A 26,838-nucleotide genomic window follows, 5' to 3' on the forward strand; every position below is an offset into this window, starting at 1 on the left:
ACGCCCCCGCGTCGGTAGTCAAACTTAGGCGCTTCTTGTTGTGAGACGCGCGTGGCCACACTGCTCTGGAAACCGTGCCGCCCCAACTGGATGGTGGTGACTTGGGTCACGGATTAATGAAACGAGAATTCTCCTCCGATTTGCGAGAGGAAGGCCTCTGCGTCAGAAAACTGTACTTGAACCCTGGGTGGCTATTCGGCAACTACAGAGAAGCAGGAAGCTTTCAAATTCGCAACCGTCGAAGCCTCATTTTGAGGAAGTGCCGACACGAAACTGGTTTTGGTTCCGTGTTGCCACTCTGCGTGTTTTTCACGTCGTTGTTTATTCGGCACCTCGATGTGGAGACTGCTCTCTTAGTTGCGCACAATTCTGCCTTTGGGTTAACCTTGACCCAGTCTCCACGTGACGGTGGGCGTCTCGCGTGGGTGAGAATTCGACACCGGGACGTGCTGGGGCTGCTGCTTCTGCTGCTGCTGGCGGTGGCGTGGACAGCTGAGGAGGTTTCAGGTGAGGGATGGTTTGGCATCACCGACGTTTAGCAAAAATAAATAACCACTAACACGCTTTTCTTTTGGGGGTTCCCCCCCCCATCGTTAAGAGATCAGTAAGAAGATTCATTCAATCACTCTTATTTATGTTCAAAAAACCGACTTGGTCAGATCAATTGTGAGTGGCTCAGGCCCCCTGCAGCACTGTCTACGGCGCACCTCCTGTTGTCCTTGCTCGACCTTCACAGCCACACTGAACCACGACATTACTGTGGGCTCGGGTTAGGGTCAGGGTTAAGTTAGGTTTGGTTTAGGGTCAGTGTACGGCTAGGTTTAGTTTAGGGTGGGTTACGGTCATGGTTGGGTCGTCGGAAATGCGTTGTGGCTGAGAGATAATTCATAATCCATTGATTGTACGATGCTGTCGAGAACAAATAAATCATGTGGCAATGCCACAATCCGTTACAAAACTGCAGAACTGCATGTCTTCATGTCTTGGTGTCTCTTTGTGTCTGTCTATGTGAGTCGATTTGTCTGTGTCTGTATGTCGCTTGTCTGTCTCCGTGTCTATGTGACTATAATTGTATCCGCGTGTCTGCGTCTTTGTCTCTGTCTCCGTGTCTGCATTCGTATCTGTGTGTGTCTGATTGTGTTTCGTGGGTAGCGGTAGTGTAGCAGTTAGCGCGCTGCCCTACGATCTGCTCACGGCCAACACCAGTGACAATAATCTGAAACGGTCATGGGCCTCCCCTAGGTCGAATCAGCCTCAAATGAGTACCTGGTGCGGTGTGTAAACATCGCCACTGGGGAGACATAAACGGCCGGCCGTAATGTTGGCCACCCGCCCCTCGTGTGCCGTGCTGGCCTTCATAGGTGCTCGCTCACAGCACTTGCCCCAACAGTCTGTTCAGGCTTTCGGGGGGATCTTGGTCTTTGTATTTGTCTCTGCGTCTCCATGTATATTTTCTCTGTGTGTCTGTGTAGGTGTATGTGTGTCTGTGTCACTGTCCGTCTGTATCTGTGTGAGTGTATTCGTGTGTGTGTGTCACTGTGTGTCTCCGTACCTCTGTGTCTGTCTGTCTCCATATCTGTGTGAATGTATTCGTGTGTGTGGGTGTCTCCGTATCTGTGTATCTCTCTGTCTGTATCTGTGTCGGTGTATTCGTGTGTGTGTCTCACTGTGCATTTCCGTGTCTGGGGGGCTGACGGCTGTCTGTTACCGCACTGCGTCGCAACCAATGTAGATGGGAGGGTAGGAGGTGGGGGCTTTGTGATTTGAAGGTTTATTTTACTTGATGCTACTGGCAGCATGTGTATGGGTTGAATCTACTGGCAGCAGGTGCTTGATTTGAGTCTACTGGCATTCGGTATACGAGTTGAGTCTACTGGCAGCAGATATGTGATTTCAGTCTCCTGCCTGCATGTATATGGGTTGAGTCTACTTGCAGCAGCTATTTTATTTGAGTCTACTGACATTAGGTATATGGGTTGAGTGTACTGGCAGAAAGTACATGAGTTGAGTCTTTTCACCTACGCTGGTACAGTAATACCCCAATATACGTCTCCCTTATTTACGTCGTTTCGCAAATGCGTCATCACTCGATAAATACCACCACCTGGTTTGCGTCGCCTAAACCGACACTCATGTGTCACTGACAACATCATTCGTTCTTTCTTGTATCCGTCGCCTCTCAGCCTTCACTTCTACTTACTCTGTACATCTGCTACTTTGTAACGCGCGTAAAGCAAACCGTACAGTAGAATACAATTTATATATTATTTATGTACGGTATTTTGGTGATTTTGAAAAAAATCATCGATTAAAGTCGTTTATATATTCGTCGTCACACCTTTCAGGAATGCATCCCCGACGTAAAACTGGGTTTTACTGTGCCTTACTCCGTGCCAGAGTGGGTGTGAACGTTATCGATCAGAGGTCACTTGAAGGAATCTCAGAACTAGTGAGATATCTGCTTTTTCAGGAGGAGGGGGGTTGGTTGGTGGGGGGCATTCTGTGCGATGGGGGATTGCGCTGCTCTGCGAGAGCTCCGGTGGCTCGGGGATGTTTTCTCCCTCACCTGGTGTACAGGAGGTCCTGGGTTCTATCCCGACCCTGACGATTGTATATATGGAGTCTGCATCTCCATCTCTCTCTTCCCGTGGTCACGTGGATCTTTCACCAGGTCATCCGGGTTTCCCCTTCACATTTAGAATCAACGTCACGCGTTTAGAGTATTTTGCTGCTATACATTTTCACGTGATGGTAAGCCACTTCGCTGAGCTATCATTTGTGGACAGGTCGCTTCTGCAAAAGAGCTGCATAGCTCAGTGGGCCTTACCTGGTAAGATAAAACTAGTTTAGTTAGTTTAGTTTTAAATACTTCGTCTCATGCCATGACATCAAAATCACACTAGGAATGAAATTGGGGAACATTAAATTCCCATACTTGTCTTCTCTCCTTAGGCTTCGCATTGTCATGAGTTCAATGGGCCCAGCCACGCGACTCATCACAGAGAACCGCGTGGATCTCCAGGATATTCTCACCACGAGGGTGAACAATGTTCTTGACCATTCACATCAACAACAAGTCCTGAACCACAGTGACTGTCTCACCATTCGCAGTACAACATGTCCAGTTACACAGATGCGGCATCTGATTGACTTGATTATTGGGCTGGGGGAGGTGACCTGCACCGAGTTCCTGCTGAAGGTGTTGATGCCGCTGAGATCTGACTTGCCGCGTCTGAATGAGTGGATGAGTGTAAAGGCAGAAGAGTTGGCCCAGCTGGGTGCCCCAATGAATCGAGTTGGAGCCTTGGACCCCATCGGAGTTTCACCCGGTAAGTGTGGGAATGTTATAGTTAAGAACTGGCATCACACCTACACGATCTAACTCAAAATAATGTCAGTATGCATGATATTGGTTGTAAAAGCCTACGTACACCATATTTGTGCAATGTTTGAGTGGTGCATGTGCGTGTGTGAAAGAGTGTGACGATCCGAGTTCGATTCTTGCTCACGAGCATTAACAATGGCGAATAACTGTCCTGGGCCTCCCCTAGGTCGACTCGGTCTTAAACGAGTATGTGGTGCTGTGTAAACATCGGCACTAAGGAGACAAATGCAGCCGGGCATGGTGCTGGCCACACCACGCCTTTATGTGCCGTATTGACCTGAACAGTTGCTTGCAAACAGCGCTTGCTCCAACAGCCTGTGAAAGGATCTTTGTCTTTTTGATAGTGAGTGAGTGTGTTTCCATGTATGTGCTCTCCCTGATTTGCATGTGTCTCCTCTGGGTTCTCCAGTTTCCCCCCACGGCTAAAACACACACAAAAGCTTCCAATATTATTGGTTTTGGACAACAAAACACCGAATGCTGTAAAATTACACTGGAAATAATGAAATTGGGATGACATAAAGACACATTAACAGGAGCCTTCTACCCTGGCTCGCTAGGAGAGGGCAGTACAGCAAAATTGTGGACTCCACTTGTTCCATCTGTAAGGGAAAGTGTGTTTCCCCTTGCGCACCTGGGGTTTCACCAGGTGCTCCGGTTTCCTTCCACATGGTATAAACACTCCTTAATTGGTCAACAGCATCTTAATATGTCGAGGATCGCGGACCTTGGATAATCTTTGGTGCTGGCTCATCATGTGGCTGTTGCCTTCCTGCTTGTCTTTGGTTCTTCGCCCCTCAAATTAATGATCTCCCTATAACAGTATGCGAATACCGTGCGGCACGTTATAGTTTAAATATATACATTGCAGAAATCAAATACACAACTGCTATTTCACAAACCGTCATTTTTGTTCCTCTTAGGGAGGCAACCAGCGCATGGATCCGGTGCTCGGAATGGACCTCGTCCATGGACTCACAGCATCTCCACCGAGGAGCTCTTCCAGAAAATCTGCAGAGAGATGCCAACGTTAGTGGAGGCATTACAAGGAAACCTGACGCCTCTACTCATTGAGTTTTTATCAACAAATATTTTAACGATCGCAGAGATTGGGGTGAGTGTTTTCCACATGTTTCTAATCTAATTTAACTCAGGGCGCTCGACATAATGGAATGATGTAGTTGGCAGGGGCGTGCTCTGAGGATTGAGGAAGGAGTGACAGTTATAGAGGGTTCTTAGGGACGATGAAAGGGTAGGGGAGGGACTGTAAGGAGTGATGGGGCACGGGCAGGAAAGGGGAAGATAATAGGCAAAAGAAAAGAGGTGACGATATAAGAGAGGAATGGAAAGATGTTCAGAAGGGGGGCGATTAATGTACAGAGGCAGCGTTGAGTCTAGGGGTAGTGTTGAGTCTATGGACACTGCAGAGTTCATGGGCAAAGTTGAGTTTGAGCAGTGTGAGTTTATGGGCAGTGTAGATGCTATGGGTCTCAGTGTTGAGTCTATGGGAAGTGCTGAGTCTATTGCCAATGTTGAGTCTATGGGTAGTGCTGAGTCTATAAGCAGTGTGAGTCTACAGTCTACAGTCACTGTTGAGTCTGTGGGCAATGCAAAGTATAGTTGACGGTGATGAGTCTATGGACAGTGTGAGTCTATGTACAGTGCTGAGTCTATGTGCATTGTTGAGTCTATGGGTCCCAGTGTTGAGTCTATGGGCAGTGTTCAGTCTATGTGCAGTGCTGAGTCTATGGGCCGAAGTGTTGAGTCTATGTGCAGTGCTGAGTCTATGTGCATTGTTAAGTCTATGGGTTCCACTCTTGAGTCTATGGGTAGTGTTGAGTCTATGTGCAGTGCTGAGTCTATGGGCCGAAGTGTCGAGTCTATGGGCAGTGCTGAGTCTATAAGCAGTGTGAGTCTACAGTCACTGTTGAGTCTGTGGGCAATGCAAAGTATATCTGGCAGTGATGAGTCTATGGACAGTGTGAGTCTATGTGCAGTGTTGAGTTTATGGGTCCCAGTGTTGATTCTATGGGCAGTGTTCAGTCTACAGGCAGTGCTGCTCAATGTACAGGGGAAGTTGATTCCAGTGAAGGGGTGCAAGGAGGGAGGAGTGAAAACGGGATTGGGCACAGGGAGAAGAAGGGACAGAGAGAACATTGGGAATGAAGGGGACGAGAGGGGAGAAGAATGAGATGAGAGAGGCTAGATAAGGTGGGGCCAGGGTATAAAGAGATGTAAAGACTCATGGCAGGTATTTTAAAATACAGTGGTGTAGTGAACAGGAAGCAAGTGGAGAGGCGAAGTGTGATAATTAAAGGGCAGATTGAAAATAACTCGTGCATAAACAATTTTTGATTTGTTGTACGGGAGTGAGGGCAGAGGCAGGGAGAATATTAAGAAGAGAATTCCGGTATTCCAGACAAATAAAGATCAGGAGTTTGGCGGCAGAATTTGAAATTATATTGTGACGTGCCATATGCTTGACCGTGTACATTAAATATCACATGATGTAGCTTGAAATGAGTAGGCCATTGTGTTCCGGTGTCACGGTCCACATTTTCCAAATTTTTAAAATGACTCCTCAAATGATCCATTTGGGATTCCACACAGCAGCAACGTTGGACCATAGCTGTTGCAGACTGAAACATAGCGCCTTCGTAATAGCCTCGCACGATACAAACAGCATGCATTCCAGATGCGCTCATGATTTAAATGATATTATGATGACACAAGACACCAAACTGTCTGTACACAGGTGACACACGGTGCCACGTTCCAATTGCTAGATTTACCTTGCATCACCTTAATGACAAACGTCTGTGTGATTCCATGCATGCAGGAAGTGACAGCCAAGTCGTCCAGTCAAGGAGGCTATGAAGCTGCCAGCCACCTGATCCTTCGGCTCCTGCAGAAGGACCACAGGATCTCCGTGGCAGTGTGGGAGGCGCTCTGGAAAACCCGCAGCACCTATCAGAGGCTGCACGACCTCCTGCAAGACGTCTTCCCCAACAGAGCCTAACTACCAAGGGCCTGGCTGAACACTCTCACTAGCAGTGTCGAGCAGGGCTGGGGAACCCTTTTTTCTTACTGGGGGATCAACAGGACTTTAAAATACCTTTGGTGGGCAACCACAGCTTGACATATGGCTCAGCGGTCGCGCCTTTTGGTATTTGTTGTGAAAGTTCGCGGTTCTCATGCGAAATGCCGCCCCAGTGATGACTGTACTGCGTCTGCTTCACTCACAGTGGACGTCCATTCAAAATGAGTAGCCAATTGTGGTCCGGAGCCACGTTCTGAATTTGGACAAAATTTGAAATAATACACGGCAAAGTACTCAATTTGGAATACATAATAGGAAGAATCATCACCCTCCCAACCTTGAAATTACTGCAGACCGTGTCTGTGAAACACAGCGGTATATTCCTTGGTGAGAGCCTTGCGTTATAAGAATTAAAGCGGCAAATAGCCAAAGCAATATATTATTAATTAATTATTACAACACGCAACTTTGTCAGCTCCTGTCAGATTCAAGGGGCCCTTGCGGTAACAGAAATGACTTTGTGTGCTAAAGTAGGAACACATCTTTGTATGTTGTATGTATGTTGAAATTCTTTCGCACTCTACATAGCCAACCGTGATAATCAACAAACTTAATACAAAAATCAGTTTTAAAGATATGAGTTTAAAATTGCATAGCTCCAGTGGCTTCCTAATATTGGAAGGAAGAGCAACATCGTCGCTGTCATATCGTCAAAAACATTCTCCTCTAATACCTGATTAAGATGGCCAAGAAGCTTTCAGTGAAGGACCCATCATGTTTGCAGGTCTTTTCTCAAAGCATGAGGTCACATTTGGCGGTGGACTGCTATTCACGCACATACTTCACCACGCTTGTAGTAAGCGCATGCTGAACAAGAGGTGGTGGGAGCCCAAAACTGGTCCAGTCACTGCATCCCACGGCGCTTTCAGGGGCGCTTTTACGGCCATCTGTATCGCTCTTCCATTATTAAGTAGTCACTGGAGCTATGTACTTTTAAATAATCTAAATTGATAAGCTAATTTCTTTAGAACGGCTTTTTGTGTTTGGATTGTCCTTCCATCACACCTCATATTAGCATGGTTGTCTTATGTAGGGTGCAACAGAAGTTCAACATACATACACCATTTAACATATAGGCTTTCGCTACCAATATTATTCATAATATAGGTTTTTGGGTCAGATCGCGTTATTTATAAATGTGTCGTAACCCTCCACCACCTGACACGGCCAAACAGTAAAAAAATGTCACGTTTTTCAAAGGACAAAATAATTCACTTCTTTAAGCCCACCAGTGTGTTGAACAGAGAATCAACAGCATTTTAAAATTTGAGTACGCCGTTTCGCTGATAATTACAATCAGCTTCATCGGGCAAGAATGGTGAAGCTCTCCTGTTGCTTCCGGTCTTAAATAGAGCAGCAGCAGGATGACGTCATCATTTAATTCAATCTGGTGCAGTGATTCGAGGCAAAGAGGGGGAGGGTTTTGTAATTATATAGATTGGTAATCATGCAATTGCTATTCATTGGTATTCAAACAATTAAAATACCATACATCTCAGGAGTAACTGACAAATTAGCCCGGGTTTAGCAAAAGCAAAACATTAAAATAAGATTTGGTACAGTACACAAAATTCAAAAACTGGTATCTGGCACTAAAGACGAATTGTCTAAATTATTAACAGAAGGTGTATATCGGATTAATTGTTTATGTGGCAGATGCTATATTGGACAGACGGGACGCAACATCAGCATAAGACTAAAAAGAACACCAAAGAAACATTAAATTATCTCAAACACAACTGTCGGCAGTGGCAGAGCATGCTTGTCAACAAGGACACTCAATTGATTTTGATAACGTTGAAGTGTTGTGTAAAACTAATTATTACTGGCCGAGACTAATTAGAGAATCCATTGAAATTGAGAGAAACAGAAATAACTTCAATCGCTCTGACAGCTACAGGCTTAGTGCGGCCTGGAAGCGTATTATACTGGTAGGAACGAAGTGGAACAGCCTACAATAGATTATATCGTCCGTCCGTCTGTCCGATGTCCGATTACGTGTAGCAACATCGCCCCCTACTGAAAACACTTGGCATGACCCTACAAAAACCTTTAGATTCTGTGAGGCTTTCCTGGCTAAACAAGTGTAACATTCCCTTATAATTCCCTCAGAGAGCTTTTAATTAAAACATTGAAATTAATGAGGCTTTCCTGGCTAAACACGTGTAACATTCCCTTACAATTCCCTGAGATAGCTTTTAATTAAAACTTTGAAATTAAATAAAAAACTCACAGCGCCTTAAAGCTTACAGCTAGGCCTAAAGCCTAGAACTAGGCCTCAAAGTCTCCCTTCGTATCGTACCTCCGCTTGTGTGAAAGGGAGTTAATGTTTAACAATGTTACATTCCCTGATGTTTTAAAATAGAAACATTTACATTTAAAGCTTTTATATTAATAATTAAAACATTTAAATTATACATTAATAATTAAAACTTTTAAATTAAAAATTAACTCACAGCGCCCTAAAGCCTACAGCTAGGCCTAAAGCCTAGAACTAGGCCTCAAAATCTCCCTTTGGATCATCCCATTAGGTGTACCAACATCGCCCCCTACTGCAAACACTTGGCAGGACCCTAGAAAAACCTTTAGACTCAGTGGGGCTTTCCTGGCTAAACAAGTGTAATAATACATTATGTTTATATTCTTTGGTTATTCGTTCCTACCAGCCCACCCCGCAGGGTCCTGTTTAAATAAATACAATTACAATTCCTTATAAGGGAAACAAATACCAATAAATAACAATTTAATGATTACCAATCTATATAATTCCAATACCCTCCCCCTCTTTGCCTCGAATCACTGCACAATATTGAATTAAATGATGACGTCACCCTGCTGCTGCTCTCTTTAAGCCTGGATGCAACAGGAGAGCTTCACCATTCTTGCCCGATGAATCTGATTGTAAATATCAGCGAAACGTCGTACTCAAATTTTAAAATGCTGTTGATTCTCTGTTCAACACACTGGTGGGCTTAAAGAAGTGAATTATTTTGTCCTTTGAAAAACGCGACACTTTTTTTACTGTTTGGCTGTGTCGGGGGGTGGAGGGTTACGACACATTTATAAATAACGCGATCTGACCCAAACACCTATTTTATGAATACTGTACATACACCATGTTAGCCGCGTCCAGGAATCGAACTCGGGTCACTGCGTTCACAGCGCAGTGTGGCTAACTGCTGAACCACTGCTCTACTGCTCCAATGCTCTATCAGCCCGATCCACATATACATCTGGCTTATGGAACCATGCTGCGAGAGTAAAAACAACTTTGCTTGATAAATTATGATCTTTGTTGATTTGATGTCGAATACAATTGTAATGCGGGCGTAAACGGCTTCGCGGATATGACGTCATGGGGGGAGGAGTTAGGTCACGTGTGAGAGAGGGGTGAGGTCTTAAGGGAGAGATACCGGAAGAGACGGGGAGAGTGTGGGAGACAGAGTTAGAGTGAGGCCACGCAGGGCGGAGGTCGAGGAGTGGCGAGATCGCCACACACACAGGGGAGTAAGACTTGGCACCGTCGGCCAGCGGTGACCAAGCGCGGAGGAACGACGGGCAGCGGTGGAGCTGCAGTGAGGGCAGCGGTGGAGCTGCGGTGAGGGCAGCCGGAGGACTGCACAGGAGATCTGCAGCGGAGCTGCAGAGGTGTGGAGGCTACGGGAGCGAGAGCAGCTATGGAGCTGCCAAGGGGAGAGCTCTGAGCGAGAGCCGTGTGGGAAAAGTGTAAGAACCCGAATAAAGGACAACGGAGACAGACCCAGGATCGAGTCCTTTATTATACTGGTGTCAGAAGTGAAACGGCATGTCAAAACAGCTCAGAAGAAAGAATATTCCTGCGCCATCATCTGCTACGTCATCCGACGATGACGACCTTCCTCGGGCGGTCGACCTGCCTGCGATGGAGGAGGAGATCCGTGCGGGAACAAGTGCGGGTCCGGGAGTCCAAGATGTCGCCGCGTCGGTGGACCCATCTGCACCAGAGGACGCGGATTGGCGATGGACACAGATGGCGGCGCAGCTGGAGACACTGAAAATCGTGCTCGCGCAATTGTGCGAGCTCGTCACGCCGAGGACGGCGTTGGGGAGAGCCGATGGAGGTCCGCAGGTCGCTGCCTTGCCTCCGCTGTCGGCGCCATTGGCCACGCGGCAAGAAGACGCCATCTTGGGCGTGGCAGGAGAAAAACGGCGGGAAGCCGCCATCTTGCGCTCTCCGCGGCGAGAGGCCGCCATCTTGAACACGTTGCGATGCGACGCCATTTTGAATATGCCGCCTGGTGACTCATCGGCTGAGGACGGTGCAACAAGGAGTCGCAGTCGTCATCTCACGACCGTCAAAGAATTCTCCATCGGGGGCGATTGGAGTGCTTTCGCCTGCAGATTTCTGGCGGCGGTACGCTCAGCAAGATGGACGGACGCTGAGGCATTGGAGGTTTTACCGACTCTTCTCGATGACGAGTCGGTGAGATTCTTCCGCTCTATAAAGGCCGAGAAGAAGAAAACATTGAGAGGAGTTTTCGACGAGATGGCAGATGCATATGAGCCACCGGATGATGCTCATCGCCGGTTTGTTCAACGTCAGCGAGCACCCGAGGAGTCGCCGGTGGCATACAGGGGTGCAGTATTGGAGTTGGCCATGGCTGCATACCCGGAGACGGAGCCTGACCTGCTCGAACCTCTCATCTTGGGTAAGATGCTCGAGCTGTCCCGGGATTTGGGGATTCCTATGCCGGTGTGTGGCCACGAAAAGCTTACGTCCCGGGCAGCCGCTAAATGTCTTGATGCCCAGTTCAACCTGCGCCGTTGGAAGCAAGTCACGGCGTGGACGGGGGGGCCCATCGTCGAGGGAGATGCCGCGGGTTGGGATCCCAAGAAGGCGGTGTACGTTCCTGACGGGGGGGGGCCCGCAGGAGCTGACAGCCGCCTCTGCTCAGTGGTCGGCCCGCAGTACGCCGGGGCCGCGATCTGCGCCACCGCCATGGGAGCGTCGGGATGGGGTGCCTGCGGCGTGGTGCAACAACATCGACTGCTTACGCTGCGGCCGTAAAGGCCATTACGCCAGGGACTGCTGGGCCCGCGTCCCGGGTCCGCCCCAGCAGGAGGCCTCGTCAGCGGACGTGCCACGGAAGGATCCTCCAGGACAGGCAAGTCGGTGCGCACCAGACACCCGGCAAGGCTTGACACCTCACTCATCACCGTTGTCGTGCGATCCGGGTGTTGTTAATAACGGGGGGAGGCCATCGACTGGGCCACCTCGCTCGGTAACGCAGTGGCGTAAATTGGCACGGCGGGTCGTCGCGGCAGCTACTGGTTCGTCCACTGTACCTGGTTCTATACAAGGGGTGGACGTACGTGTGTTAGTGGATTCCGGGGCGTCCGCGACCATTATATCGGATGTCATTTTCCATCTGTTGAACATCCCACCTGAGGCCGTGCGTCCGGTTTACGATTCCTGCGTCGCTGCCAACGGGGGTAGCATGGGCATTGTGGGCCAGGTGGACGCTACAATATCTATCGGGGAAGTGTCGGCCTCGGGAATTGTATTAATTTCGAGGTCCCTCGCGGTTCCTTGCTTGTTGGGAACTGACTTCCTGGCCAAGATGCCCATTCTAATTCGAATTAATCAAAACTGCATTGAATTACCGGGTGGGCGAAAAATTATATTTCTACCGTCGCCCTGGGGGCGACCTGCTCCGGTCGCTCAGGTGCAGGCGCTGTCCGAGGTATCTGTTGATATTCCACCTGGCTCACAGATGCTTATCCCCTTGCGATATCGGAAGCCTGTACCTGGTCGTCAGGGTGCAATTGGGATTTTGTTGTCGCCCTCCGCCACTATAACGGGCGGAGCGGCGCTCGTTGGGGCGCAAACTATTGTCCGGCATGACCAGCAGCCGTTTCTGCAGGTGCTTAATGCAAGTTCCGAAAATGTGTGTGTGCCGGCTGGTACGGTTGTGGCACATGCCACTACGGCGTTCACGGCACAAGATCATCTGGGCAGCCAGGTCGTGGTTGGTGGTGTTTCAGGTCTTAGTGCCGCTGATAATCGCTGGATCGCCGAATTGTGTGGGGAAAATTCTTCCCTTTCCGGTGAACAACGTTGTGCGCTTCGTAAATTATTATTGAGTTATTCTGATGTGTTTAGCTCCGACGATTTGGACTTGGGACGCACCTCGTTGCTTTACCATCATATTGACACAGGGGACGCTGCCCCTATTCGGTTGAACTCGCATCGGATGAGTCCGGCGGAGCGAGATCAGGTTCGAGGGGCATTGGATGACATGTTGGCTGCGGACATAATATCTCCATCTAACAGCCCATGGGGCGCGCCTGTTGTTTTGGTTAAAAAGAAGGATGGCAAATTGCAATTTTGTGTCGACTTTCGAAAATTGAATAAAGTGTCTGTGGCAGATGCGTACCCCCTGCCGCGTATGGACGACTCCCTCGATGCCTTGTCGGGGGCGAAGTTCTTTTCAATGCTAGATCTCTCTTCGGGATTCTGGCAGCTTCCCTTTGACGAGCCCTCGCGGGAGAAGACTGCTTTCCGTACGCCGCAGGGGTTATTCCAATTTAATTGTCTTCCGATGGGGCTGAATGCTGCCCCTGCCACATTTCAAAGGTTGATGGAGTTGGTGTTAACGGGGTTGCAGTGGGAGACATGTCTGATATATTTAGATGATATTATCGTCTTCAGCCGCACATTTGATGAGCATTTACTGCGGTTGGAGGCGGTGTTCGCCAGGATGCGTTCCGCAAATTTGAAATTTAAGCCTAAGAAATGTCACCTACTGCAACGGTCCATGCTCTATTTGGGGCATATCGTAAGTGCGGACGGGGTGGCCACGGATCCGGACAAGACAGCATGCGTCCGCGACTGGCCAACCCCGGCCACGGTGGGGGATGTACGTCGCCTTTTGGGGTTTGCCTCATGCTATCGGAGGGTTGTTCCGGATTTCGCGACGATCGCGAGGCCCTTGCACCTCCTTACGGGTAAAGGAAGGAAATTTGCTTGGGGACCGCCGGAAGAGGCGGCGTTTCAGGGCCTGCGTGATCGACTGGCTACGGCACCGACGTTAGATTATCCTGATTTCGATCACCCCTTCATTCTGGATACGGATGCGAGTGAAACGGGCATTGGGGCCGTGTTGTCTCAATCAAAAGGTGGTGTGGAATGCGTGGTGGCGTATGGTAGCCGGGTTTTGTCTCCCGCAGAAACTCGCTACTGCGTCACACGCAGGGAACTTTTGGCTATTGTTTTCTTTCTCCGCCAATTTCGACCATATCTCTACAGTCGTTCGTTTATTGTTCGCACGGATCATGCGGCCTTGCAGTATGCTCTTAAGATGGACCAGCCATCCGGCCAGTTGGCGCGGTGGTTGGACACGCTCCAAGAATTTTCCTTCCAAATTCACCATCGGAAGGGGGTGCGTCACGCGAATGCGGACGCGCTTTCTAGGTTGCCGCAGTGATCCCCTTGCGCGTGCGCGTCGGGGACGCATAGATGTGCGCCGATTTAGCAACCCCCTCAGCCTGTTGCGTTGGCGGTCGACGTGCCGGAAGCTCCAAAGGAGCCGGGACCGGCTGATGGGATTCTGAATCTTCCAAGGGCTGTGTGGATTCGGGAACAAATGTTGGATGGTTCATTGGTCTCGTTACGGAATCGGACTGCGAAGAAGAGTGGGGGACTGGGTACGGGGGGTATGCCAGAAACCGCTCTCCGCGATGGTCTGCTGATGTGGAGGGAAGGGTTACAGGAACGCTGGCGTCTGGTTGTACCGGCATCCTTGCGGTACGAGTTGATTAGGACTCTGCATGGGGACACGCTTTTACATCTGGGGGTGCAGAAGACCCTATTGACGCTGCAGTGAGACTATTGTTGGCACGGCATGACAACGAATGTCGTCGGTCACGTTCGAGCGTGTCCCGATTGTGCCCAGTGAAAACCACCTAAACAACCATATGTGCCGCCCATACAGTCTATTCAGGTGTCTAGAGTTAACGAATTGGTGGCGTTGGACATTTTGGGACCCTTCCCGCCATCCGCTAAGGGAAATAAATACTTGCTAGTTGGGGTAGAGTACCTCTCCCGCTGGCCGATGGCCTGGCCTTTGCCTGACCAGTCAGCGGCGTCTATCACAGACGCCTTTCTATTCCGGTACGTTATGGACAAGGGGGCGCCGGAGAGGCTCCTCACAGACCAAGGCCGTAATTTTTCTTCTAAATTGTTGGGGGAGGTGTGCGCGGCTCTTGGAACTAAAAAGATACGGACATCTCCCTACCATCCGCAAACGGATGGTATGGTCGAATGGCTAAATCGGACATTGTCCGCCATGTTGTGTCACACCGTGAGTGAAAAAAAATCGGATTGGGATTTGCATATCCCTGGGGTACTTTCGGCATACCGAATGACGCCGCATGCGGCTACAGGATATTCGCCGTTTTTCCTTATGTACGGTCGCGAGAACGTGCCGCCAATGGATGTGCAGTTGGGAACTGGAGTGAGGGGACCTGCTAAGCCTCTTCCTGATTACATTCGGGATACCGTTCGCCGGGTTACTGAGGCACGGGAGGGGGCCCGCATGGCTACTGCCAAAGCCCAGGCCCGGAACGAGCGGTGTGCTCGACGCTCGAAGGGGGAGTGCCCCTGGAAGGTGGGGGACATCGCATGGCTCTATTGCCCGCAGGTGCGGCCAGGTACCTCTCCTAAATTACACAAACCATGGCAAGGGCCGGTCCGCCTCATCGAGGTTCCCAACCCACAGTCTGCGCGTGTTCGGTTTGGATCTCGGCGTTGGTTCGTTCACACGTCGCGCTTGAAACCATATGTGGCCCCTCGAGACGATGCGTCATCTCCCGATGTTGCCTTGCCGGGGTCTGTGGCTGCCGACTCATCCTTGCCTGTGCCTGTTCACCCTGCAAGAGAGCCTGTCGTGCCTTTTACAGACAAGCCGGCCGTGACGTTGCTGGAGACAGGAGACTCTGCTCGGGGTGTGCCTACCACGGCTGCGGGGACTCCGAGCCCCTCCGCCCTTCCGACCCCGTCGCAGACACGATCGCGACGCACCCCCGACGCTGGGCCTTCAGGGACATGGGACCGGGACGTTGACGGGCCTCCAATAGCGACAGGAGGACTTCAACCTGTCGCTCCTAAAACCCCGTCACGTTCCCGGTCTGCAGGAGGGCCGCCGCCCGTCCGGGACGGACCGGCGACCCGAACGCGCTCAAAGTCCCTTACATTTCGTTAAATTTTACTGTTGTGTTTTGTTGTTGTTGTTATATTTATTGTATGCTTCGTTGTCCTTGAATGTGTGATGGTTGTGTTCGCTCGCATTACTTGTCTCGTTATTGTTCAGCTGAGGTCGGCTGGATTTTCTCTACGGGGGAGGGTGGTGTAATGCGGGCGTAAACGGCTTCGGGGATATGACGTCATGGGGGGAGGAGTTAGGTCACGTGTGAGAGAGGGGTGAGGTCTTAAGGGAGAGATACCGGAAGAGACGGGGAAAGTGTGGGAGACAGAGTTAGAGTGAGGCCACGCAGGGCGGAGGTCGAGGAGTGGCGAGATCGCCACACACACGGGGGAGTAAGACTTGGCACCGTCGGCCAGCGGTGACCAAGCGCGGAGGAACGACGGGCAGCGGTGGAGCTGCAGTGAGGGCAGCGGTGGAGCTGCGGTGAGGGCAGCCGGAGGACTGCACAGGAGATCTGCAGCGGAGCTGCAGAGGTGTGGAGGCTACGGGAGCGAGAGCAGCTATGAAGCTGCCAAGGGGAGAGCTCTGAGCGAGGGCCGTGTGGGAAAAGTGTAAGAACCTGAATAAAGGACAACGGAGACAGACCCAGGATCGAGTCCTTTATTACACAATGAAACTGTTTTTAAAGTAAAGGGGCAGGACGGTTCTTGCTGTGAAAGGCAAGTGCCACCACTGCACCACCACCTTGACGCCCCGCATATATACAGATTAACGATTTATATTTTGCTTAAGTTGTAGCTCTTGCAGTTTGGTTTAACCAAACCTGTCCTATTTAACTTAACATCGCTATTAGACTCGCCGATAGAATGCTAATTTCAACTGCAGGCGCATACTTATGTGGTATTATTTTGGGCTGTTATATGTTCGGGTTTTGAATTCAGTGGTTTATATACTCTCACCATCTTCATTACGAAATCCCTTTTTATTCAAGCTGATATTTTCTATCGCTATTTTTTTAATGTAACATCTTTTCAACGTGTATTACTTTAAAAGTCACTGCATGCTAATTTAAATGTCATCAGACGGTCACTGCATTACGCGCTTTCAGATGCGCTTCTGAGGCCGTCTGACATACTCTTTCTTATAATATTAGTGTAATGTGAGAATATATCCGGGTTGCTGATAGATCACACCTCGTTACGATGATTGGCTCTACCGGTCCTGACCCATAGCCAATGGGGGGAAGTCTAGGGGCGTGGCCCTGACGTAATGGGAAGGTGACATCTGTTAGTAGAGGATTGGATCTGCTGGCTTTAGCCACAGCCAATGGGGGGACGAGTCAGGGGCGCGGTCCTGGGAACGTACAATGGAGTCTAGAAGATTCCATAGAGGTTAACCAGGATTGGTGGAAAGGTACCACGTGACCCGGGTATTAAAAGTGGTGGAGACGGACAGCAGGTGGTCAGATCTGGAACGAACGGAGGGTGAGGCCACGCTGGAGCGGGGTCCAGGCTACCACGTGGCCGCGCGTGTCTCTCTCTCTCCCTCTCACGTTGTCTGTCAGCAGTGTGAAGGAGTAAGATAGGAGTGTTGTGAACGAAAGACAAATAAAGACCGGATTCCAGAAGTCGCTTCCACGACCTTTATTACATTAGTAAGCCGCTGGGAGTTCTGCACTTTTAAATCTACATTGAAAACCCATTTATTTAAAACTGCTTTTTGTGCTTAGCTTCTTGTCCTTCCCATTAGCACAGTTGGCTACGTATGGTACGAAATAAGTTCAACATACATACAAAGTGTTTTACTTGCCAAGCATCTTGAGAATGTAGTTTAATTAAACGCCATAGAGATTGAGTGTGATGATTTCTGAACAACCAACTGATAGAACAGATGAAGACATGCGGGTACTTAATTCTAGATTTGAAGCTTTCGTGACTGCAAGGGTTCATATTCTTAGGTTTTTTCGGTAAAGTCACGTAGGTAAAACATCAAAATTAATAAAAGTAAAATAAAACAAAATAAAAATCACGACGTTTCGGAGGCAACACAAGCTTTCGTCTTCAGGTGGAACCGTCACAGCCACGACAAGTGCGGGTACTTGTTTGTGCTCATCGATTATCAAAGGTGAGTGGTGTGCATAGGAAATACAATCAAGGACTGGTGGCGAGAGGGTCGTTCATCGAGGAGAGGAGAGAGTTGCTGACAGCAGCGATGAGTTAAATTAAAAACGGAGACCGTCGAAACGAAGGTAGCATTGCCATGGAGTGGAAACCTGCACGATGAGAAAGGAGGAATGAGACAGTTAGAATGCATATAACCTTCTCTTTCCTCCTTTCTCATCGTCCTGCATTCACTCTGCATCTTTCTCCATATCAAGGTAGATATGGATAAAGATGCAGAGAGTGAACAGGGCAGAGACGATGATCAACGAATACATTTAAAGGCAACCACTAAATAAGAGATCCCATAGATATAACTGCTCGACCCGAGCTATAAATGCTCCGAAACGTGCATTGTCTTTGTGCTGTTCGCTTTTTGGCATTCTCTGGCCTAACACTGGTGAGACTAGGTCATAAAGAAGGCTGTCTTTAGTGTAGGCCAATCTGTTACAAAGACAATGCATATCTTAGCAAAGCATGTTTTCATGATTTTCCACGAGTTTGTGTGGTTAATGCAGACGATGTCTTGCCAATAGGTGTATTTATTTGGTGTTTGAACATCTTAACACCTGTTTTATTGCCCGAAAGGGTAAAACCCATTCTTATTTTTTTAAATATTTTTTGAGACTGCCAAAAAGGTCCCATAGATAAATATATAAAGAAGAATGATAATGGAAGTCATCAGAAGGAAGACATAACTGGGCTGGACACATTCTACGAGGGGATGGTTTTATGCATCTTATTTTGTACTAGCGGTCAGTACCCGGCGTTGCCCGGGCGAAAAAGGCAGACACACATGGACTTACACACAGACATCGACCCACACACAGAAACACATTGACTCACACACACAGACATCGACTTTAGACACACATGTAGTTATACAAATCGACTCGCACAGACACATAGACTTACACACACATATCGACTCACAAACACATAAATAGACTCAACAACAACCATTCGCCACTAAGTGGCGGTGACGTCACCACAACGCTTGTGTCAGGCTATGTGCACCTTAAGGCCACGTGAAGTGTCGAACGCCCACTCACGGGGCAGACCCAGATGGCACAGGTCGACTGACTAAGATGACTGGTTGATGCACCACCTGTGCCCCCTACTGTGGCAAGTTGCTGTGCTTTAGCCATGCGGCGCTCCGCTCGTTGTTGTGAGCGTCGTTCCTACGCCCTCCGTTGTTGCTGGAGGGCGACTGCCTCCAACTGCCCAGTAGCGTCCTTCACGAGCCTCCTCCACAGAGGCCGGTCTTGACACGACTGGTACCAGTTCACTCAGCTCCACGTCCTCCTGTACCACATCAGTCCATCTCTTCTCTAGCCCGTGCTGCGCCCGTTTAGCCCCCTCGATGCGGCCGAACAAAAGATGTGTAGGCATGCGGTGGCTGGGCATGCGGGCTACATGACCCAGCCAACGCAGCCTTACCTGCCGGAGGAGCTCACCGATGGGACTTTATCCACATCTTTGAAGGGTTTGTGAGCTCCTCACACAATCCAGCCTGGTTAAACCCAGGATGGATCGTGGGCAGGCCATCCTAAATGTTTCTAACCGGCAAAGAGGTTCCATTAGGGGGGTCCAAGTTTTGCAAGCGTAGAGAAGGGAGGGAATGACCGTGGCCGAGAAGACCTGAAGCGTCGTGCGGAGTGATAGACTAGGTAGCTTGCACACAGAGTTACGCAACCGATGAAAAGATAATGCCGCTCGACTGATTCGGAGTGAGACATCTGCTGTTAAACCGGAGCTGGTTATTAGCACACTGCCAAGGTATGGGAAACTTTCCACTCTCTCCACAACTGCCACATCACCAATTGGGAGTTGTGGGGGTGGAGTGTCCGATTATTTTATTTTATTATATAATATTATTTTATTTTTTATTAATTTTAATTATATTTTTTAGCTACTTGACTTTACCGAAAAAACCTAAGAGTATGTCCGATGGTACATAGACTCACACACACATTGACCTACACACACACATATGGACTTACAAAGACACACATCGACTAAGACACACACACACGGACTTACACACACACATGGATCCACGCACACACATCGACTTACAGACACACATCGACTCACACACATACATACTCACAGACATATGCACTTACACACACACATATCGACACACACACACACACACATGGACTGTCACACACATACACACATTGTCATACAACAACAACAACCGCCATTCGCCACTAAGTGGCGGTGACGTCACCACGACGCTTGTGACAGGCCATGTGCACCTTGAGGCCACGTGAAGTGTTGAACGCCCGCCTGCAGGAGGTCCCGGGGCAGACCCAACAGGTGACACGGGTCGACTGACTGAGATGACTGGCTGGGCTGATGCACCACCTGTGCCCCCTATTGTGCCAACTTGCTGTGCTTTAGCCACCCGGTGCTCCGCTCGTTGTTGTGAGCATCGCTCCTCTGCCCTCACTACACATACGCTCTGCACTTCCCATGATTCTTTCCTTTCATCGAATATCTACCCTAACACTACCCATAATTAAACTGATGGAACATATACTGTATCAAATTGTTTATGATTAATTGTTAACAGAAAACAGTTACTTTCCGAATGTTCCTTTACTGTGCATTAGGCTCGGCTTAGACTTCTCCGATCACTGTTGGCTGTGACCATAAGCAATTGAAGTGTGATCGTGTTAAATAAAGTAATACAATAAATAACTCATGAAATATAATTAAAATTAACGAAGTTAGCAATATAAACATGGGGGGTAATGATAGATCTAAGTGTAGTGGTGGTGTTGACGTGCGCCGACAGTGATGGATCACGGGGCGGCACGGGGTGCGGGGTTGGGCACGCGTTGTGGGCGTGGTGTGGACGCGCGCGCCGGGAGTGAGAGATCACGGGGCGGCGCGGCGTGAGTGGTGAGGCGCGCTGACACTGTGGGAAAAGAGGATCGTAGCCAGCGCCCAGTAATTGGTCAAATGGGATGGGTGCTCTCAGCGACGTCCGCAGGAGGTGTATAAAGGGTGGCGCGCGAGAGCACTCGGGGTGTTGTTGTTAACCAGTTGAAGATCGAAGACGGAGTTGAAGAGGTAGTGCCTTGAGACCCCTAGTCCCGCTGTCCTTGTTGGGACCGGGGCCCTGTGTGGCTCGGAGGCGAGACTGTGGGACCCGTGGTCCGACGCCCATGTGGGTCGGGACTGTGGGACCCAGAGTCGAGAGGGACACCCCGGCTGGGTGTGTTCCGAGAGGCTACGGGGCGTAAGAGCCCGTGTTGGTGTAGCCAGGAGAACTGTGTGGGGTAGGCTGATGTTAGCCACCCGTGTAGCTAAGTGGGTGTTAGTCACCCGAGTAACTAAGTGGGTGTTAGTCACCCGAGTAACTAAGTGGGTGTTAGTCACCCGAGTAGCTAAGTGGGTGTTAGTCACCCGAGTAACTAAGTGGGTGTTAGTCACCCGAGTAACCAAGTGGGTGTTAGTCACCCGAGTAACCAAGTGGGTGTTAGTCACCCGAGTAACTACAGTGGGTGTTAGTCACCTGTGTAACGAAGTTGGTGAATAAAAGAGTGTGCTACCCGTGAAGTCGTCTCCCGCCGAGTTACTACATTACAACTGGCGTCAGAAGTAAACCTGTCTTCAAGAAGAATGGATACTAGGAAGACTACCCGTACCCACGAGCGAGATCGGGAAGACGACGGCATACCGGAGACACCAACCTCGGGAGGAGAGGACGAGGAGTTGCCGCCGATGCAGCACTTCGCGGCGATGGCCGACGCTCCGCTCGCCTCCGACACCAGCCTACAGGACGCACACTCCCGCCTGGCGGAGTTGCTGCTCGCCGCCGCTGCAGTTTTGGCGGAGATCTCCGTTCCAGCGGGCGGAGGGACGGCTGCGGGGTTGGAAAAGGCGGCGCGGCTGGAGGGATCCCGCCAGAAGGCGCTTCGCGCCAAAAGTTTTGAAGTTGGCGCCGTTTTTGAGGGTCCGCCATCAATTGGCGGGAAGCGCGGACACCACGTGGGCGGAGATCTCCACTCAGAGCGGCCCGCGTCATCGGCGCGCGCCGGAGCTCTCCATTATGCGCCTGCAGACGGAGCCGACATTTTCTACAACCACAGCGGCGCGCGGGAAAATCGTTTCGACGACGTCGACGACCGGGTCCTCCAGCAACGATTGCCCGCGCTGTCGGCGTTCAAGGCGGACGGGGGCGACTGGGGAGCCTTCCAACGAAGGTTCCTCACACATCAAGAAATGTCGGGGTGGTCCGACACCACTGCCCTGCGCGCGCTGCCAGCGATGCTCGACGACGACGCGCTTGCAGCCTTCACATCGGCCCCTAGGTCGTCCCGCTCAACGCTCCAGGCCGCGCTACACCTAATGGCTAAAGTGTTCGGGCCGCCCTCGACCTGTCGCCATCAGTTCTACGATCGGCGAAAGGTGGTTGGAGAAACAACGCTCGCTTATCGCACGGCGCTGCTCGCCCTGGCGGACGCAGCTTTTCCCCGCATGGACAAGGAGGGGAAGGACGCCATGGTGACGGAGCAGCTGTTGGCGTTGGCTCACGGCTTGGGGGTCCCCATCAATACGGCAGACGAAATGGACATCTGCTCCCTGGGGATTGCCACGAGTATTCACGCATACGAGGTCCTCAAGCATCGGAGGGGAACGCGGCAGTGGCTGCCACGGTCGCCGAGCCTCAGCCTGCTGTGGCTCGGGAGGAGGCCTTCACTGTATCGAGACCGGGGGAGTGGAGAACGGGACGTCGTTCGCCACCACGTTCATCCCGCAAGCTGGAGCAACCGAAACCTACGACGTCCCTCGTCGTCTGCTACAACTGCGGCCTTAGGGGTCACGTCGCAGCCGGGTGCCGGGCTCCGCGTCAGCGCGCCACGGGACAACGTCCGGACGACGACCGGGGCCACAAGTCATCGAAACTAAATCCGGCAAGTCGCGGCACCTCACATGCTCGGTCCCCATACACGGCACGTTCGGGTCGCCGCTTGGCGACCCGAACGGTTCGGTTCAGCGAGGGAGGTTCGTACACGGCCCGAAAGCAGTCGAATGGTCCAAATTGGCTCACAGGATAGTGGCTGCGTCGGCCGGGTCGTCCGTGGTAACGGGGTTCATTGACGGGGTTGAGGTCCGGGTGCTTGTGGACACGGGTGCGTCGGCCACTATCATTTCGGACCTTATTTATAACATTCTTCCCGTCCAATGTCGACCCCTTCTGCCGGTGGACGTACCATTTTACGCGGCGAACGGGGGATCCCTGGGAATCATTGGCCAGATTCGGGCGACTATTTGTATTGGCGATATCAAATTGGCGGGTCCTATTTTTGTATCATCATCGCTGACCGTTCCTTGTTTACTAGGTACGGACTTTCTGTCTAAAATGCCCATCAAAATTCTCATAGATCAAGCCTGCATTGAGCTTCCATCGGGACGGCGGGTTGCGTTTTTGACGAGCCCTACTAAAATACGCACGGTTTGTGCGACGGTGCAGGCGCTGGCAACTCAGACTGTACGGGTGCCCCCGGGATCGCAAATGTTGGTACCCCTTCGGTTGAGAAAACCCCTCGGGGTGGATGCGGGGGCACAGGGAGTTTTGTTGGGGCCGTCTAACAGAGCCAAAGGGGGCCTCGACTTAGCGGTAGCTCAGACCATGGTGAGGGGGGACAGTGAGCCGTTCGTTATGGTCCTGAATACGGGGTCGCGGCCGGCCGTAATTACACAGGGAACGGTGCTGGCTCACGCCGCGCCGCTACCCGTCGAGGAACAGCTCGTTGCTCACGCGGATTTGAGTGCCGATACGCATCCTCAAAGTGAGGAGGGGACAGAGTGGGTGGACTCGTTGTGTGCCGGGTCTAGTAACCTGTCCAGTGTGCAGTTGGGAGCATTGAGGGGCTTGCTACTCGAGTTTGCTGACGTGTTTAGCAGTCACAAGTACGATATTGGCTGCACAGACCTGTTGCGCCACCACATAGCTACGGGGGACGCGGCTCCTATTCGACAGAATCCCTTCCGCTCAGCCCAGCCGAGAAGGAGCATGTGCAGTCGGCGGTTAATGACATGTTGGCGGCCGACATCATTTCGCCCTCTTCCAGTCCGTGGGGTGCTCCTATCGTCCTAGTTAAAAAACAGGACGGGTCCTTGCGGTTCTGTGTCGATTTCCGCCGCCTAAACAAAATCTCTATGGCCGATGCGTATCCGCTCCCCAGGATGGATGAGTCACTGCATGCCTTGGCGGGAGCACAGTTTTTTTTCGACGCTCGATCTGCTGTCGGGATTTTGGCAATTGCCCCTCGATAACGAATCAAAACCTAAAACCGCTTTCCGGACGCCGGGAGGCCTATTTGAATTCAACCGATTGCCCATGGGCTTACATTCCGCTCCCGCCACGTTCCAGAGGCTCATGGAATTGGTTTTGTCGGGCCTCCAATGGGACACCTGTTTGATTTACCTCGATGATATCATCGTTTTCAGCCGGACTTTTGAGGAGCACCTCCAGCGTCTGAGAGCGGTGTTCCTCAGGATGCGTTCCGCTAAGCTTAAATTTAAACCGGCTAAATGTTTTCTGCTTCGGGAATCGGTCAGGTACTTGGGCCATATCGTTAGTCGTTCAGGGATCTCGACAGACCCTGCTAAGACGCACTGCGTCAGCTCATGGCCAACGCCAACCTCGGTCACTGAAGTCCGCAGCTTCATAGGATTCGCCTCCTATTACCATCGTTTTGTCAAGCAGTTTGCCACCATAGCCAGGCCCCTGCACGCTTTGACGGCTAAAGGTGTGCGGTTTCACTGGGGGCCGGAAGAGGAGGCTGCGTTCTGCTCCCTTCGTGACGCCTTGGTGCAGGCTCCCCCCTTGTGTTACCCCGATTTCACGCAACCGTTTTTGCTCGACACCGATGCCAGTAACACGGGTATCGGGGGAGTGCTCTCACAGGTGGTCGGGGGGGGTAGAATGGGTGGTCGCCTACGGTAGCAGGGTTCTGTCCTATGCGGAACAACGCTACTGTGTGACACGTCGTGAATTGCTGGCGATTGTGTTTTTTATACAGCAATTCAGGCCGTATCTTTACGGCCGTCATTTTACGGTTCGTACAGACCATGCGGCTCTCCAGTACGCTATGCGGGTGGCGCAGCCATCCGGCCAATTGTCCCGATTGTTGGAGGTCCTTCAGGACTACCAATTCACGACGATTTACCGCAAGGGATTGCGCCACTCGAACGCGGATGCCTTGTCGCGGTTGCCGCCGCGCACGGAATGCGCATGTCTGCTGGGATCGGCGTGGTGTAAACCCCCTGTCGCCGTCCCCGCGGAAGTTGTGCTCACCGCCACTGATACTACGGGGGTCGACGCTCCCACGGGGAGGGACTCGCTGTTAGCGTTGCCTCTCATCGAGTGGGGCCGTCTCCAAATGGCCGACAGCTCCCTACTCACGCTACGTCGGAAGGTTGACGCTCCCGAGGGGGGGGAAACGCGGGTCGGTTCCTGGGTGTGCAGACAGGGCCTCTTGATGAAATGGGACAACATGTCCCGGCGTCACGCGCTCGTTGTGCCATTTGCTATGCGGGCTAGGGTCGTTCTGGCTGATCATGAACGACTCATGCATCTGGGTTTTCACAAAACGCTCGCCCTAATCCAGCGAGACTATTATTGGCCGGGGATGGGCAACGACGTGGCGAACATTCTTAAGGGATGTGTAAGGTGCGCCCAAAGGAAGTCGCCACCAGTAGCGGCTAATCCACCGCTGCAATCCATTCAGGTTTCGCGCACAAACGAATTGGTTGCGTTTGACATCTTGGGGCCCTTTCCCGCTACACCTAGGGGAAATAAGTTCCTGCTGGTTGGCGTAGAATACTTCACCCGCTGGCCCATGGCATGGCCACTCGCCAACCAGTCGGCTGCGGCAGTGGCGGACGCCTTTGTCCAAGGTTATGTTTTGGACAAGGGCGCCCCTGAACGCTTGCTGACGGACCAAGGGAAGAATTTTTCGAGCGTTTTGTTGCGCGAGGTGTGCGACCTGTTGGGTACAAAGAAAGTGCGTACCTCCCTGTACCACCCGCAGACTTACGGAATGGTTGAACGTCTGAACAGGACGATTACGTCTATGCTGTGCCAACAGGTCTGCGACGATCAGGTTGATTGGGACTTACAGGTACCGGGGGTGCTCGCGGCCTATCGAATGGCCCCTCATGCGGCGACGGGGTTTTCCCCATTTTTTCTTATGTATGGGCGGGAGGCCGATCCGGCCATGGACGTCCAACTGGGGATTTCCCAGCCACATGCAAAATCTAAATTGGCAGACCACATCAAGTTTAATATCGCCAAATTGGCTGAAGCGCGAGAGGCTGCGAGATTGAATTCGCAGTCTCGGCAGATCGCGAACGAGAGATTGCATGGACGGAGGGTGCATACGCACGATTGGAAACCAGGCGATAAGGCCTGGCTGCATTGTCCACATGCACCGTTGGCTACGTCCCCCAAATTGTTGAGACAATGGAGGGGACCGGTGGAAATTGTGCGGGTTGCACGACCCCAGAGTATACAGATTAAATGGGAAAAACGCCGTTGGTACGTGCACCCCTCCCGACTGAAACCCTACGCGGCACCGCGTGACCCCGTTTTGTGCCGTAACGACCGAGCGTGTGATGTGACCGTCGACTCGGGGAGGGATGTGTCGCAGGCTGATCCTCACGTGTCTCCACCTGACCCACCCCCAGGTGTCTCGGGCATGACGGCGGTTGACCGTCGGCAACCGGTACCCCCGCGGCACGCGCGGATCCCCGATGCCTTGCCCGTGCCTTCCTGAACTGCCGGCACGACCGGACGGTCAACCGCGTCTGGTGCCGTACGACGGACCGGCAAGGCGGACTCGGGCTAGGACACAACACTTTTCATGAGAAAAAAAATAATAAAAAAATAATAATAAAATGTTTAAACCCGGGCTCACCGCTGTGTTCCCCCTCTGCCGGGGTAATGTCCCGTTCAAGGGACGCTCGGGAAGAATGGGACGC

The 26,838-nt window shown here is 51.2% G+C and overlaps 1 protein-coding gene across 1 annotated transcript; it reads left to right on the forward strand.

Moving 5' to 3' along the window:
• The first annotated feature begins 36 nt into the window (after positions 1-36).
• LOC144736499 (uncharacterized) lies at positions 37-17,297 on the forward strand. The gene is made up of 4 exons (XM_078619045.1): positions 37-507; positions 2,953-3,329; positions 4,309-4,499; positions 6,225-17,297. Exon 4 carries the CDS (start codon positions 10,291-10,293, stop codon positions 11,530-11,532), a length of 1,242 nt encoding a protein of 413 aa, XP_078475171.1. The 5' UTR covers positions 37-507; positions 2,953-3,329; positions 4,309-4,499; positions 6,225-10,290; the 3' UTR covers positions 11,533-17,297.
• Positions 17,298-26,838: the final 9,541 nt, after the last annotated feature.

Source organism: Lampetra planeri, chromosome 61, assembly GCF_965212315.1.
Source record: "Lampetra planeri chromosome 61, kcLamPlan1.2.h2, whole genome shotgun sequence".
Lineage (NCBI taxonomy): Eukaryota > Metazoa > Chordata > Hyperoartia > Petromyzontiformes > Petromyzontidae > Lampetra > Lampetra planeri.

Bases quoted from the DNA above. Each gene is read 5' to 3' on its own strand.
- LOC144736499 (XM_078619045.1), top strand. From the start codon at position 10,291: ATGTCAAAACAGCTCAGAAGAAAGAATATTCCTGCGCCATCATCTGCT.